Here is a 17,174-nt window from a genome sequence, read left to right as displayed (position 1 = left end):
ATGGCTTCCTTGGTGGGCTTCAGATATTCAGTCACAAAAAAAGAGGAAATGCTCCTGGCATACGATGAGGTGAACGGCAATACCCGACTGGCCACACGGCTGTACGCAGCTCGTTTCCCGGATCGTGGGGTTCCCAGTTTGCAAGCGTCTTCACGGAGTTTCGGAAGACAGGTTCTGTACATCAAAGAAGGCGCAGGAAGGCCATTGTCGCCCACGTATCATCCAATGTCGTGCGAACATTCCCTGGATGTTCTGAATGTTGAAGGAACGTTAAAACACCATTCGGAACGTTCTAGGAACGTTCGTATGCGAACATTCCTTACAAGGTAAGCTGCTCAACATTCTAAAAACGTTTGTTGGCGAACATTCGTATGCACAATGTTCTCGGAACGTTCCCCTTTGAAAATTCATATGTGCAACATTCTTAGAACGTTCGCTTGCGAACATTCCTAGAATTTTCGCAGGTGAAGCCAACTTTACGGAGCTTTCAAGCAACCTGTGTTTCGAAACACCATCCACTATATGCCACCTTGTGCCAAAAATATGCAAATTAAGTGGAGGTTTTGGAAACTTAGCAGAAGGAATCGTTTTATCTTATACGAATGTACCGAGGAATGTGAGATAAGGTGTAGGAGAAAAGCAATGGTCTTCAAAATTTGATAATGAGCTTGGCACTCACTGCGTATGTAGAGGGGCAGTTCTGAATAGACCCGATTTTAAGCATCTCGGATTCAATACCTCGACGAAGGTATGTCCTGCTTGAGTGTGGGATGCCGTAGGTATCTTTTCTTCCGCTCGGAGTGAGTAATCGGTTATGTATGAAGCACGTTTTGATAAGTAGAAGTTTACTGCCGTACAGGCTGTGGCTAATGCGCTGGAAAAGCGGCTAGGTTGTGCTACGCCTAGAAAAAAAATATTTCGATTAAAAAGTATCGATCGCTCTGTGAGGAGATTTATTATATCAATATATGTAATACGCCTCAGTGGGGCTTTATGCTAAGCAAGCCATAATTGTGGAATCTTTGTAAACATTCTGCAGAGAATGTTGCAGATGTTCTTTGGATGTTTTGGGAACGTTCTTAAAACCTTGTTAGAATGGTGATTAAATGTTCTAAAAATATTCCCTAGAAAACATTCCCCGAATGTAGCGATAAGTGCTTGCGCCACATTCTGACAACGTCGATAGAATGTTCTTACGTAAATTTGCAACCTTCAGAGAATGTTGCAGAAGTTCTTTGGATGTACTGAGAACGTTCTTAGAACCTTGTTAGGATGTTTCAATGTTGATTGAATGACCTGGTAATGTTCTATGTCGTTCTCAGAACGTTCTAAAAATATCCCTTTGAAGACACTCCCCGAATGTAGCGATAAGTGCCTGCGCCAAATTCTGACAACGTTGATAAAATGTTCTTACGTAAATCTTCAACATCCCAAGAATGTTGTCTATGTTATTTTGAACATTCCCGGAATGTTCTCAGAACGTTCTCGTGCTACGTGGGCGTAAGTGAAAATTTTGAAATGTATGTCTTTGAGTGATGATGTTCAGGTTGTTTTGCCGGACCTCGATAAGCACCTTGGGTGACTCTCATCGAGGGCCGGGGGATCGTGGATGAAGCTAGCTGCTGGAGGGTTGGTTGTCGGTGACGAGAGGTATAAACCGGAGGCTTCGTGTTCGATTACAAACATGCGCACAAAAAAAAAAAACTTGAACTCCAGGTTACATAGAAAAGAAAAAAAAAGAGGAAGACTTGAACTAACTGTTGCGCACGGCTTACAAATAAAAGACGCTTGGCCGTCAGGTGTCCCACCGTGCACGGTGAGGACGGCGGCTACTTCGTAGGCGCTGAACAAAGTATCTGTCGCGCACGACAGGTTACGCGGTGCACCGCGGGAGATAAACTTTAAAGGATCGCGCACGAGCCCGTTTCAAACTCGTAAGCAACATGCCCACAAACAGCCCGAGGAAGCAGAACTCTGTCTCGTGCTCCCGCAGGTGTACGATACCAAGTGTCGCCTTTCCCGAGTTGTGGGGGTCAACTCGGGAAAGGCGACACTTGGTCTACGAAAACGCTTCCCGGGACCCGGCCGGAGCGCCGACAGACACAGAAACAACACAGAGCGCAGGATGCTCTCCTGACTATTCTTAGAAATAATAAAGCAAACCGACCACCTCTACACCTTGCCTACGTGAAAGCCCACCCACACGCCAGCACCCGAGAGATTGTGCGTGAGTGCAGCGTCATTTCCGTTGCGGAAGCCATAACCCGCATTCGTACCATGTCTGTCTACACCTGACTGAAGCGGACTTGGAAAAACGGCTTGAGTTTTGCAACTGGGATCTAATTAAAGCGAATGAAGAGAGGACTTTTTAAACAAAGAATTTGGACCGATAGAGCAAACTTTTGTCGCGATGAAACTGTGAGCCTTCACAATACGCATTACCGGCTAGACCAGAAGCCAGAATCCTAATTGGTTAAGAGAACAAAACCATCAGGTTCGCTTGTCTATCAATGTCTAATGTGACATCCTCGGCAGTAATATTATGGGACCAATGCTTTATGGTAGGCAATCTCACCGGCAGAAAGTGTACACAGTAGATGTCCTTAATAAATTCGTCGATGACTTTGCCTCTTACCTGCCACTGCAAGATCTGCGACAGAAGTGGCTTTAGCCTGAAGGAGCACCACCGGATTTTTCGTCTGGCGCTAGAAGTTGGCTTGACAACAACTTTCCAGATCGGTGAATCGGACGGGCGGGGCCAATTCTTTGGCCTCCCTGATCGCCCGATTTGACACCACTTAAATTTTGTTTTGAAGGTCACATATAATTTGGAACCTCGGGATATTATGGACCTGAAGCAATGAGTCGTCGATGCTTGTCCAAGCATCAGTCCCAAAATTATACAGCGAGCTGTGGGTTGAATGGAAAAGCGTTTAGTGGTTTGCATTGCAGCTGAAAGCAGGCACTTCGAGCATTTTCTTTGACTTTGCCTTTGAGACAAACGCGATTTATTTATTGTTAAAACGTATACTTTTGTGACTGAAAAAAATTAAAGACGTTTACAAACCTCTGTAATGCGAAACTATAGTCGGTGACAGGTCAAGAACGAAGTGCAAGCTCCTCCCACCTCTTTCCACTTTAGTAGAACGACCGCTGGAGAGGAGGCGGCCTGACCTCCTCTCCAGCGTTCGCTCCGCTGAAGTGGAAAGGGGTGGGAGGAGCTTGCACTCCGTTCTTGACCTCTCACCGACAATAGTGCACAGCTCTTGAGGAGGATGAGGGGAGGGCACGGAGGGGAGGGTGTGCCCCTCCTCCTCTTTTCCTTTTCCCGCTAAATTTGTTCATAGGTGACGTGACACGAAGTCATGACGTCATTTTCCCCGCTATATTTAGGGGGGGAACTGCATTGGTGTTGTGGTCACGTGACGTGTATTTCCCCTTTAAATTTAGCGATGTGAACTGCCTGGCTGTCCCACCACCAGTGTCATTAGGATTTTAGCAGTCTTGAAAGAGTTGTCTGGTTTCTACGAGCGACTACTGATTCTTGGCGTCCCCCTCTTGTGCCCGCCCCATCTCTACTGTCTGGCTGCCCAATCACTGAATATCGTAAGCTTTTCATTGACGAAAGAGCTGCCCCGGTTGCTACGGATGACTGGTGGTTCTTGGCTTGGTGTGCCACCTTGGCTGCCTTGCTGACCCTTCACTGGTCAGTGAACTCTTCACCGTCGTGCGAGAACTGTACCGGTTAATGCGATGGATTGCTGGATCTTTGCTTTCTCGTTGCGTGTCCGGCGCCACATGTGCTGCCCACCTCAACCGGCAACACTCCCACTGAACTATTTATCTCGCGGGAACTGTCAAGGTTAATGCTGCTGGTTTCTGGCGTCCTCTCGACGTGAATATATATACCTCTGCTTTGACTTCCCAACATTTTACTGGATTTCCGGGTGTTGCGCAAAACGCTTCTCTTTGCAAGCCTCGCTTGCAAGGAGAAGCCGAAGTATATATACTCAATCTGTCGTCGGTTGTGTTTCTTGTTGTGCTACTGTTTTCCTCGTCAGTTTGTTGAAGCGTTTCTACGAGTTCTATCGAATATTGCGATTATTGTTATGTGCATCTGAGCATCGCACTTTGATCTTCTCAAGTCTGTTCTGCTCAAATTGATTGACTAAAAACATGTACCTAATAAATGTAAAGATTCGCCTGCCTATGACTCGGTTGCCCTGAGTTAGGAGAGGATGGGGTTATGGGAGGTACAGGGAGGGAATTGTTATACATTATAAGTTTGTTAGATAAAATTAACCCAGGAGCCTGATATAACTATCGGAGAATCCTAAATTTGCTATTGTTGAATTACCAGCGCAAATACGACAAGCAAGAAGAGACAAGGGAGACAGGATAGAGCGCTGTGAATCTGTGAATATTTTAAACGCAAAACTTCCTCTTTCTCTTTTCTACCGAAGTTTCTATTCACGTTGTCCCAGGACTCAATCGTTCTCAACAAGTCATTTAAGCGAGCAGCTTAAAGCTTGGTATTCTTAGCAATTCATTTTCAGGCACTCAAGCTATAGCATATGTTTTTTCGGGTTTTTATTATGCATGTTTTAAAAGCATTCTTGGGTTCTTTTTCCTCTTCTTTTCATTAAACGTCAGTTGTTAGTTCAGCGCTCTATCCTGTCTCCCTTGTCTCTTCTTCCTTGTCGTATTTGCGCTGGTAATTCAACAATATGATCAACCAACTAGCCCACCAGATGATCGTGAGACTAAATTTGCTATCTCTGTCATTTGCTGTCATTTGGGGTGGGTCCAGTCTTCCAGCTTCGGTCTCACCTCTCTCGATGGCAAGTCCCGTGTTAAGGGGCGTAACCAAGGGGGAGGGGGGAGGTGCTTATGGGGCTTCAGCCTCTCCCCCCCCCCCCCCCCCCCCAAATCCCGCTGACACTATAATATACACATGCATTTAGACCCCCCCCCCCTTCCCTTTCCCCCTCTCCACACCCCAATTCATGGACATCCCAGCCACCTCAGCCACCCCCGAAAAATATTCCTGGCTACGCCACTGCCCGTGTGTCTTGTCTGTAATCTTTGAATCCTTGCAGTCCCAGAGCAAATATGTCGTCGACACCGATGCTCCTGAGGTGCACGTCTTGAACATGGGACAGATATCTACCTTTGCTTCTCCCTCCGTGGTAAAGGCTGCATTATGTTAGGGTGTGAGGGCTGACCCTGTTATCAAAATCAAATGAATAAAAACATATCCTGTAATCTTTTTTTATTCACCCTTAAATTTTATTTTATCATGTTTTAACTATCTGTAACGCCTATTTTAGAAACCTTAGAAAAAAATATCCTGTAATCTTTTTTTATTCACACTTAAATTTTATTTATCAGGTTTTATATGTCTGTAACGCCTATTTTAGAAACCTTAGGGTGATATCTCGTTTCACGAGAAAATTTTACTTGTCCGTTTGTCTTATGCGTTTATTTCGTTGCCTAGTGCGCACGAAGCTAGAGTACGCTTCTTCTGTATGGCATTACATTAATCTCACTGCATCATGCTCTATTGAGCGTGTTTAAAAACGCTTTATAAGCACAATTTACGACGGATATTTGGACCGCCTTTGTTACTACAACTATGACTTTAAAAACATGGATTGCGCACTTTGCTTGATAGAAGACGATTAAGTGATTTTAAGTTTTTACATAAGGTTGTGAACGGTGTTGTTGACTCACCACTTTCCTTAAGCATTGTCTGTTTTCATGCTCCCTTGCGGTCCAATCGATTTCAGAGTCCTGTTTGTAGTAGTAGTAGTATTAGTAGTAGTAGTATGCGTTTTGGGGAGGGGGTTGGGAAGCCGACTGTTGTTGGGGCGTACTTAGACGCCCATGTCACAGTCGGAGGGGAAGGGTTCTTGGGAAATAAAGAGGGGAAAAGGGGGAGTAGAAAGGGGGGAGGTTGGGATTTTTCTCGTCTTTCTCTAACCGTCGAAGTCTAATTTGCAGGCGGGGGTTCTGTGATGGTCATAGCCATCGGCAAGGCTAGTTTGTATAGGTTCCAGTCGCCTTGATGGTGATTGGGGAAGTCCGATGTAGGCGAAAGAGGGTAGTTTCCTAATTTAGTTCGGCCACAGGGAGTAGTATTGATGAGTCAGTATGTCGGAAAAGCTGTTGTCACCAGTGGCGTACCAACTTGTTTTTGAGTGGGGGGGCAAACCAGACCCTCTCCCCCCCCCCCCCCCCCCCCAAATCGAAAATTCGGCGCAACTTTTGTCCAACTTTTCTAAAGATTTGGCAATGATTCGGCAAAATTACAACGTTACCAGACTTAACATTGATATTTTGTTTTTTCTCACGAAAAAAATTTTGCTTCTTCTTCTTAAAATAAATACAACTTGTAGTGCCTATTGAAAGAGTTATGACTAAATAAGGTGATATTCTAGAAGATAATTGTATCGATGTCGCTTTTGTGTGTTTACTTGTAAGTTTGGTGTATGCTTCCAGAAAGTGGCGTGACACCGAGGTTGGGTAGTAGCCGGCACAGTCACGATTCACACTACGAGAGCTTTGATTTTGAGGCTTCATCAGCGCACGCCTGCAAGTGTGTTTACATTGTTAAAATAAAGGCAATCACTGCGTTCTTACTTTCTCTGGTAGTCGCCGTTTCGTGCGCGAAAACGGATGCAACGGTTGCTGAGCCTTCACCAGAAGAGATAACAATATTGTAAATATGCATGTTTTTCGATTTGAGTCACTTGACGTCAGCTTTGCATGAAAGTGCGCGTTCCATATTCGCAACGTGCCGTTTTTAACCTTTAAAATTCCGGTTTCTGGTGTTCGGACACACACGGACGTTTAGGAAGATGGGGAGAGTTAGGAATGGTCGGATGTGCAACGTCGACCATGATAGTTCTGTGTTTAACAAATATTTTTCATCAGTGTTTACTAACGAGTGCTTGGACTCCGTCCCCACTCTCCCTGAAGAGCTTTACGAGCGCATGCATCCTATTAACGTTAACTCCGCCGGTATTATAACATTGATTGATAAACTAAAACTTACTTCGTCCGCTGGAACCGATAACATCAACTCTAAAATTTAAAAAAAAACACCAGTGTTATTTCGAGTGAGTATTTAAAACTTATCTTTATTCAGTCCTTATCTCAAAGGTGCCTTCCATCTGACCAAAAGGTGGGAAGGGTAATTCCCAGTCTTTAAACAGGGCAGCCGCTCTTCCGCATCTAATTATCGCCCTAATTCATTGACTTCAATTTCTTGCAAACTACTTGAGCATATCCTCTACTCCAATATCATGAGGCACCTATCATCCCATTTCTTTTCTTTAAACATCAGCACGGTTTTCAAAAAGGTACACTCTCCGGCAATATGAAAGACCCACTGGGAGCGCGTGGCCGAGGCGGTGGCTGGCGGGGGCGCTGCGAGCCCTCCGGGCAATTTCATTCTGCTTCGAGGGGAGGACGCTCACTCGGGCTCAGATAAAGCGAAACGCGCTTATCAGTTTGTGCCGAGTGCCGAATGAGCGTCCTCCCCTCGAAGCAGAATGGAACTGCCCGGAGCGCTCGCAGCGCCCCCACCAGCCACCGCCTCGGCCACGCGCTCCCAGTGGGTCTTTCATATCGCCGCAGACTGTACTTTCCTGCGAAACACAACTCTGCGACTTCATCCATGACTTGCACACTAACCTTGAACCTTAAAATGAAAAAACTGACGCAGTTTTTTTTTTTTTTTTCCAAAGCGTTCGGCCGTGTTTTTTATCAACGCCTTCTTTCTAAGCTACCATCTTTTTGCCTCGACCAAATAACCGTTTGCATAGATTCGTGACTTTCTTTTTTCCCGTGTACAGCTCACGTCCATGATGATCATGAATCTTCCTTAATAAATGTATCTCCTGGTGTTCCCCTGGGGTTCGTACTTGGGCCCTTACTCTTTTTAATATTTATTAATGACATCCCCATTGGGATTTCTTCAAAAAACCGCTTTTTCGCCGACGACTGCGTCATCCATAACAAAGTAACTTGTGTGCAAAATAATAACCAGCTTCAGGAAGATCTAGAGAAAATTAACAATTGGTGCAAAGAGTGGATTATGTCATTAAACAAGTATAAACGCAAACTAATCCACTTCACCAAGAAAAAAAAAACAAACACTGTCATTTAATTACTTCTTGTACTCCGATCTGATTGAGACCGCTACTGTGTATAAATACCTTGGTGTAAGACTAACATCTGACCTTCCCTAAAATAACCACATTGAAGTCATTACTGCCGATTCATCTGGAACTCTTGGACTAAGCAGACGTAACTTAAAAAGGGCTCCACCCTTTGTTCGTAAGCTAACCTTGGACACGTACGTCAGACCAAAAATAGAATATGCTTCAACCATCTGGAATACCCATCGACTGTACCTCATCAATACCCTGTAGAGGCAGTTCAGAACAGAGCTGCTCGCTTCATTTCATCCACTTATGACTTTTTTTTTTCAGTGTCTCAGCGCTAAAAACTGAACTAACCATGTCCTCTTTGCAGCTTCGCAGAAAAGTCTCTCAGCTGTGCTTTATTCACAAAATTTACTACCACATTCCCGACCTCAAAACCACTTTGTTATTACCCCCCGACCGAACATCTTCTCGCCTCAACAACGTCTGCACCATCAAGCACATTTCTGACTGTACTAACGCTTTCAATTGGTCATTCCTTTCTCAAGTCATCAGCCACTGGAACAGTCCCCCATCCTCGATTGTCACCATCTTGGACCCTGCTGATTTCTCCTCTGCAGTAAAACTACACCTTTCTTGGCCCATGTGATGGTGTGCGGGGCTAGGCAGATAGGTGAAAACCCTTACGCAGAGCGCCTGCCGGGCCAGACTTGTACGTAGTTCAACTACTTTACTCAAGTTACTGTAGTTTAACTACTTTTCTGGGTAGTTTAGTAACTTTTAATTACATTTATATTCTAGTAATTCGTAGTTTACTTTAACTACTTTTCCGAGTGACTTCCACTCAAATTACAAATTACTTTCTAATTTTAGTGGTTGTTTTGCCTATCAACACAGAAAAGATGTCGGAAGGTCAGCTGATATTTGCAGGGGGGGGAGCATGCGGAGTAGAAAAGGGGGGGATGGGAAGGAAGAAAGTGATTTAGATAGTCCAAAAAACCCCAAAATTTTAACGAGCCCCCCCACTGCAACAACACTGCTACGAGGCGCGGGGAGCGAACAGACACGACGCAAGAGAGGTCGAGTAACTGTGGGATTAGCTCCGAATAGTGGCGTTTCTTTGTATTCCGAAGCTCAAGGAGACTTGACGCATTTGAAGAAAGGGCTTGTCCCCGCTTCTCTCCAAGGTAGGAATTCTTGCCCACTACAGGAGGTGCACACACTGCTCCTTTTACGGTGCAGGCGATAGAACCCCTAACAACGACGCTCACGCCGGATGGGCTGCTCGTGTATCACTCGAAGCGCGTTAACCCACCCCCGCGCCTGCGTTCACGCCGCTTCGCGGTGACGGTGTGCGGCTGCTAATTACAAATCTATTAACCCACCTAGCCCCCCCACCCCCCGTACACGCCGCTTTGCGGCGTCCGGTCGGCAACCCAAGCCCCGCTGCCCCCCATGCACTTCCGTAAATAGAGTCGATACGATTTAGTTTAGCGATGTTTCGTCAACAACATTCGTTTTTTTAGTGTTAATGGTAAAAAAGAAATGTAAATATCGCCAAATGCCTCGACAAAACAAAATGTTCGAGAAAAAAAATAAAAAGAAGTAAGCCGGCCCACACCATAAATAGAACCCGGGTCTGACACGTATGAGGCAGACATCTCACCACTAAGTTACGCTACCTCTTCGGAAACTCGCATTGCATCCGCTGCCTATGTTGACGGCGGCAGCGCCTATCTCCAAGCAAGCAAGCAAAACTTTATTTTGTGTAAGGGCCTACGTCCTGGTCTGGACGGCCCGTCCGGCCCATGTCTCGCGGATGGATTCCGTTAGGTTACCGTGTAGCCTTGTTCGTGGGGCAAGGCTCCACAAACCAGCCAATCCGGCGTGCGTGAGCACCGTTGCTAGGGTTTGTATCGCCTGCGCGTTAAAAATATGCCCGCGCGGGTCGGGGGGCAGTGCCCTTGGTATTCCTTGGGCGCCGCCGGCCTGTGTCTGCTCTGCCCAGTGGCGGCCGTTTCAGGGGGGGGGGGGGGGGGGGGGGGGGGGGGCAAAACGCATGCCTTGCCCCCCCACTCTGAGAACTGGGGGGGCAAGTGCCCCCCTTGCCCCCCCGGTTGGTACGCCCATGGTTGTCACCATTTCTCTCTTTGTTGCCCTTTGCTTCAGAGGAGGGAGATCAATCCTGTCTCGTCCAGGTAGTTCTCCAGTGCCTTCAGCGCCTTCTTTTTGGTGCAGTTTGTGCCTCGAGGTCTGGTGATCTCCTCCAGAGAGCTGTAGGGTAGGTTTAGTTTTCTGTACTCTTCCTGGAGTGCCCTTCTCTCAGTGTCGTAGAGGGTGCATTGTAGGATGAGGTGAACGTCATCTGCGCGAGTCCCACAGGTGTTGCAGTCTGGACTCCTAGAAGGTCTCATCCTGTTGATCCATGCGGGGGTGAGGGCGCTGCCCGTCCGAAGTCGGTGGAAGACAGCCGCCGTTGCCCGGTTCATGCGTGCTGGGAGCCGGGCCGGGTGGTCGCCTTTTGCCATCCTTGCGTCTGGATGCTGACTTGCGATCTCCCTCGCCACAAGGAGCTTGGCGTCCGCGGACGGGGACACCTTAGATGTGGGAGTAGAGGGCTCATCATGGGCGAAGTTTGCCATCTGGTCGGCGATCTCGTTTCCCTTGATGCCACAGTGGCTTGGCAGCCACTGAAACCTGAACTGGTGTCCGAGTTGCTCCAATGCCATCGCTTCTGCTGCGATTCTTCGCGCCAGTGGTGGTGCCCTCTCCAAGTTATCTAGCATGGAGAGCGCGGCTTGTGAGTCGCAAAAGATTACCCACTTGCCGCCCCTGGAGCTGCCTTTCTGAACGGCCTCGAGGGCGAGCAGGATCGCTGCTAGTTCTGTGGTGGTGCTGGTTGCATGGTGTGCAAGGCGCACGCTTAGCCCAACGCCAGCCGCCTCGAAGGCCGCCGCGGCTGTTGACGACCCGTCTGTGGGACGTACTGAGCCGTCCGTGAACACTTGAGCCCAGCCGTGGCACTGGTCCTCGATGTGGGACAGCGCAAGGGTTCGGAGGGTCACTGTTGTTGCCGTCCTTCTTGATCTCAACCCGGGGATGTGTAGATCGACGTCCATGGGTTGTGGGCGTTCTTGCAGTGGTGAGAGGTCGGCCAGGGTCGCAGCGGTTCCCGCGATGTCTCCAAGTTGACAGAGCGCGCGTCCAAGTCCTGACTCTGTTCTCTGCGCAATCTTCATGATTAGGCTTCCCGTCGACCGCCCATTCTCCATTCGGATAAGGTGTCCAAGAGCCCGCTTCTGTAGCGTGGCACAAATCGTGGCTACGCCGGCCTCGACGAGTGTCTTGTGTGATGAGGCGCTTCGGGGCGTGCCAAGGCAAATTCTCAGTGCCACCCTCTGCGCCCTCTCTAGGTTTTCTTGTTGTGTGCTGTTTAGCGTCACCAATGGCAGCGCGTAGGTCGGGCAGGACACGATCAGGCCCTTGTACATTGCCAGCATCATGGCCTGCGAGGTGCCCCACGTTGTGCCTCCAAGTGCCCGCAAGGTGTTTGTTCTTGTGCGCATCTTCTGGAGCACTGCATCTACAGCGGGCCTCCAGGACACGCGCGCGTCGAGCATCAAACTCAGATAAGTTGCTGTCTTTTCTGATTTTATCGGTGCTCCCTCGATGTGTAGTACTGGACGAAATGTTCGCAGTATTGGAGCCTGGAACAGAGCCGTGGTCTTCTCAGCCGAGATGCCGAGGCCCAGTTCGTGTAGTCTGTGCACCGTGTTGGTCAGTGCCCGTTGCAACTCTTTCACCATTTCCTGTCTGCGATTTGGTGGGCTGGTGGCCCAAAGTGCCACGTCGTCTGCGTATACCGCCATGTTCACGAGGAACTGTGGTCGAGCTCCAACTCCGGCAGCCGAAGGGAGAGACGCGATCGCGATAGAGAAAAGCAGCGGGCTCAGCACGCTTCCCTGAGGCACGCCGGCTGTTATCCCGCGTGGTGTGCTGTAGGTGCTGCCGACACGTACACGCAGTGTTCTTCCTGTCAGAAATGCACGTATGTATGACAGGGGGCGCCCGGTGATTCCGAGGTTCTGGAGAGCCGTGAAGATAGTGTCATGGGGGAGCGCATCGAAGGCTTTCCTCACGTCTAGGAACACTGTGGCCGTCGACCAGCCCCTTTTTTTAGCTTCCTCCATGGTGGTGGTGAGGTCTGCAATGGACTCCGCAGTGCTCCTGTGTCTCCTAAAGTCGGAGAAGCAGTCTGGAAGCGCGTCTACTGCCTCCAGGTGGTAGTTTAGACGTCGCAGTACCATTCGCTCCAGTAGCTTGCCCAGGCAGGAGGTTAGTGAGATGGGCCGGTAGGAGCTCAAATCATCGGCCAGCCTTCCAGACTTGAGCAGGGGCACGGTAGTGGCCTCTCTCCAGGCCAGTCCTGTTTGTCCTTCTGCTTTGAATGACAAGTCACCACAAACAAGAATGCATCTTGAATTCAACAAGCTGTTGTAGACATTTTTCGCCATCTGATATTTTGTTCTTCGAAATAGGCTCGAGTCAAATTTTTGTACATATAGTTGGGTGATTTCAGATAAGATCGACCAAAGGGTGGCTGGTCGACATTTTTAAATCAGCTGATGTTTTTATATGACATTGTCTAGTGTCTGGTATAAACGAATCCACACTTAGTTTTGACCAGAAAAAAAATTTGGAGACAAGAAAAATCGTAAGGCAGGGAGAGGTGGACAGTTGCAATAACGCGCACTGATGGAGGGGGCAAGTTTGAAAGTGAATAATTAAAACAATAAAATTAGGAGAATTTTAAAACTTTTTACAAACAAACTATGGGTACAACTTGCTTGTAATATAAAGTAATAATATTTATTAAAAATTTATTTAGTTTTCTAAAAATTGCCAAACATGCCTGCTCGAACGACAAATGGCAAACTTTGGAAATCTGTATCTCATGAAATAATTTAATCATTATTACATAACTTGCAGACATTATTTTACTAATATATGGCTATTATTGAAAAAATAAATAAGGTATCTGAGTGACACAATAGTTACAATATATTTAGGCAAACATGGGGAAAAAATCAAACAAAGAAAAATTCCAATGCGAATAAAAAAAAAACACCACCTTCGATTTTTTTTAAATTTGGGTACCCTGTTATACTCTATTTCGGCATTCATTTCTATTAAAAACATGTTGCATCATTGCACTGTGAAAGAAGAAACAACACCCCAAAGTAGGGTCCTTTTTCAAAGCCTACACTTAGCAGTGTCCTATACAAGAAGTGACTCTGAGTTCCAGTTTCATGAAACTTGCACAAATCTTTTATATACATTTATTCAGATGAGGTCATTGATAAAAAGAGCGATCGGTCACACAGTAAAAGGGAGGAGAAACTATATACAGCATTTTACATAAGCGTACAAAGTGGTATCATATTAGAGACTAATGATTTGAGAAAAGATGATGCAGTGTGAAGTTGTACCTTCCGGTATATTTTACATCTAGAGTAAAATAACTAACTTTACTTCCACACACAAAAACAAAGATATAATAGTAAGATATTTAGGTTGGCTGTGTATTTACGATTACAAACAATTTCAGGTGACGGATGCCATAGTGCCTAACTGGAGCAGCTTCGATGCTCTCGGTGTATGAATGAATCGTGGCAAGCCGATATATTTTATCCTGCTCGAGGATAACATTTTGGGATTTTTTTTATAGTGATCAGATAAAAATTATTAGTAACCACCAACAAAAACAGTAGGTTAAATACCCCGTGAAGAAAAATGTGATAAATAAGATGTCCCTGCATTCAAAATGAGCAGTCCTTGGGAAATCAAATTCGGCACTTTACGCTAAGGTTTTCCTCGCTGTACCCATTTAATAAAGTTGCTTCCAAGCAGATCCGACTGTCCGTGCTACATATACGTCACAGGTCCCTTCTGTTGATGACTTGCTGAGCCGCCACGCGTGCCAAGACTGAATGCCAGGGAAGGCGCGCACCGTCAGCCACTCTTCTTTTTTTTTGTTCACGATACCGAACAACCTCATTTTCGTCCAGATATACAAGATGCACGCCTTTCAGTTTCTTTGATAGAACGCTCACCATTGTCCTGGCCGTCTGAATTGCGCTTACTGAACGTTCTCTCAGGTTGTTCAGCGTGGCCTGGTGCTTCACGAGTCCGCCAACTCCGTCACATGCATTTTTCCCATGTCCAGATGCAGAAAATAACCACTGGGCTTGTGGGCAATCGTCCTTTGCAAATTGGTGAAGCTGGTAGCGATTCTTGAAATGACTGGCGGCGCCGTCACTTACGTACGTCACGTACGAGTATACCGCAACGTTGTCTTCAACCCACTCCTTCACTTTTTCTAGAGCCAAGCAAGCGTGAGCGGCGTCGTGACACAGGTCCTCACTGATGATGGCAAAGCTGTTTGTAGATTTTCTTGTCGTCACTACACATGTAAATATCGAAACTTGTTTTTTTTTCCAGTGATATGCTTGCACTTCGTCAGGAAGCACGATGGTCCAGTTTTCAGCAAAGTCAAAATGAAAGACAATGCTCCCGCGTTGCATGCACTGTTTTTCATCGTAGATCGCTTTACCTTGCGTTTGCCGGATATGGTTGTGAAGTACCCAACTTCCAACCGTCACTTGGATGACTTTTAGGAAAGTCTCAGGTTCCAAAGTTTTTTTCACAAGGTCGCCGGACTCCCATGTTGCAAGCACAATCTCTTCATCCTCCGGGATATCAAGTTCCTGGAGTGTAAGAAACTGGCCTTTTGGGCAGTGATCACAGTCTCCTTGAAGGCACAGTTCTGTTGCTGGGTCGCACAGAAATGCCGAGTTCATTTCACCAGTGTTGAATGTTGAGCCTGTAACGTTCTCTAGAGCGGCAATACAAAGATAATAATTGGCGCAGCGCACACAAACGCACACTTCCTGGTGTGGAATACATTGGACCCATCTAGGGCGCAACGAATAAAATTTCGTTAGCCCAACGCCGGAATCGGGATGCTTGTCTTTGTATATACGGAAGGCCTCTCGTATTGAGCGTGTCATGAAGCGCTTTGGCACGAACGTTTTCTCTCCGTTGAGCATGACAGAGATGACGTCCTTCTGGTTGGGACTTTGGCGCGAACATTGTAGCTCGTCTTTCGTGAAGTACTCTAGGGCAGCAGACAGGTTCTCAGGGCTCACCTTGCACCTCGTGTAAGGATCCGGCTCATACCACACGCCATGCTTTTCCTTGAGTTTTCGGGATTTACTGATGAGGTACATTGAGGCCTGTGGAATCATCTTTTGAACCTCATTCTTCGTCAGTGTTGACGGCAGGAGTGTAAGCAGTTGACAACGTTCCCGGAGAGAGGTGGCGGTTTCAAAGGCCTGCCGAAAGTTGTCCACCCACTCAGTGCATGTGGAGCATGTTGGTTCGGACGACCCCGATGGTGCGTCCCTGTCGTACGCAATACGTAGCCTTGAGCGTATATTCTTGACAGCAACCTGCTCCAGTTCTGTCTGCTTTCTCTTGACATAGGCAGGCCTGTCCCGACTTCTTACGACGCTTGGTTGTCTCAGCGGCGACACATCTGTAGGTAGTATGCTGCGATTTAGATCTTCAATTGCTTCTTCAGCTGGCACAAATATGTCAGGGCACTGCTCTGAGCTTCGCATCGAGATCTCCTTAGTGATGTGCATGAAGCAATGGTAGCACAGGTAGTCCGTCGCACTCACTTTGGTGGAACAGTCAGGCGGAAGAATTTGCTTCAACGAGTTTAGGTCCAACTCGCCAACACTTCGAAAATTCCGCTGCTTTGGTATAGTCTTTTTGTGTTTGCAAAAGTAATCTGCACAAAACACTCGTTCGGAGCTCCAGGACGTCTTCATAATGTATACATAAATAATAGAAATTAAACCCCAACTGATGGCATATAATTGCCAAGTGAAAGAACTACTGGGTGCACAAGTGACAAGTCCGAGGCTGAGGAGCTCACTCACTGCAAACGTACATTTGAAAAGAGAGGTCACAACTGAGGCTGTCGGCAAAGCTTGATCCACGTCAAAGGAAGAAAGAGGGAAAGTCTCCAGTCAAAAAATTGTGGTCAGCGGCCTTCGAAAAAGACTTTCCGGAATTGCACTGTCGTCCCTGCACGCGCTGATATGAAAGCACCCGAGCTTCTACCACATGGTTCATGACACAGCCTGAGCCATGTCGGCGACCGGTTCGCGAGGGGTTGGCGGTGGGGTTACGTTGATGGTCACTCGGATTAGCCCTTGCTGTACTGAGCTACCGCCTGCAGTGCCTTATCGCCGGCTGGTGTCAACAACGAGAACACACACACCCTGTCTACACCAAAACTACAAGCGTTCACCGCACACGCGTCGCCGCCGCTTTTAAGCTTTTGTGAAATTGCTTTCTTTTGCCGCGGAGAACCGCCTTATCTTAACTACGCGCCTGAAATCCTTCCAGGCGGGCGTACACAATATCAAGCGTTTCGAGAAATGCCCGTGGAGTAGAACTATGGGAAAATTCGGAGCCCGCGATGTCGATATCGTCGCCGTTGTGTTAGTACGCCGTCGCGTACTGCAGTCCCCCGTTGGGGGAGGGGGGGGGGGGGGCGGTCTTACTACGATAACATGGCGACAGCGTTTACACTCTATGTATTTACGCGAGGCTCGAGTATTTGGGGATAATGCTGCCGGTTGGTGTGCCCCTTTGTGCCTGATATTATCGCCCGTGACGCCAGCGAGTGAGATGGCGACAGGCATGACTGCTCAGTAAACAGGCGTCGGCGGCCATGTTTTGCTGGTTGAAGCGAACCCCCTTGTCCTTGACAGCGAGCGGGGAAATGCGAAAAAAAGATTGTATCGGCCGTTTTGCCAGAACTAGCGACGAGTGTCGTCTGCGGTTTCCGGCAACTATTTTGCCATAATCGTGAGCTTAGCGAGGAAATGATTTTTGCTAGCCACAGAACACTACCACGCAGAAAGGGAA

General features: G+C 47.4%; 2 protein-coding genes across 2 annotated transcripts; one reads left to right on the top strand and one right to left on the bottom strand.

Annotated features, from left to right (window-relative positions):
- Positions 1 to 10,336: 10,336 nt before the first annotated feature.
- LOC121834531 lies at positions 10,337 to 11,410 on the bottom strand. Its single transcript, XM_042288235.1, has one exon. It carries the CDS (start codon positions 11,408 to 11,410, stop codon positions 10,337 to 10,339), a length of 1,074 nt encoding a protein of 357 aa, XP_042144169.1.
- Positions 11,411 to 11,523: 113 nt separating this feature from the next.
- Positions 11,524 to 12,105, top strand: LOC121834530. The gene has a single exon (XM_042288234.1). It carries the CDS (start codon positions 11,524 to 11,526, stop codon positions 12,103 to 12,105), a length of 582 nt encoding a protein of 193 aa, XP_042144168.1.
- The last annotated feature ends 5,069 nt before the right edge of the window (positions 12,106 to 17,174 follow it).

The sequence above is a fragment of the Ixodes scapularis genome, unplaced genomic scaffold (genome assembly GCF_016920785.2).
Source record: "Ixodes scapularis isolate PalLabHiFi unplaced genomic scaffold, ASM1692078v2 ptg001292l_1__unscaffolded, whole genome shotgun sequence".
Classification (NCBI taxonomy): Eukaryota; Metazoa; Arthropoda; class Arachnida; order Ixodida; family Ixodidae; genus Ixodes; species Ixodes scapularis.
The sequence above is the reverse complement of the archived record's forward strand: the minus strand, read 5'-3'. Positions and strand labels throughout refer to the sequence as shown.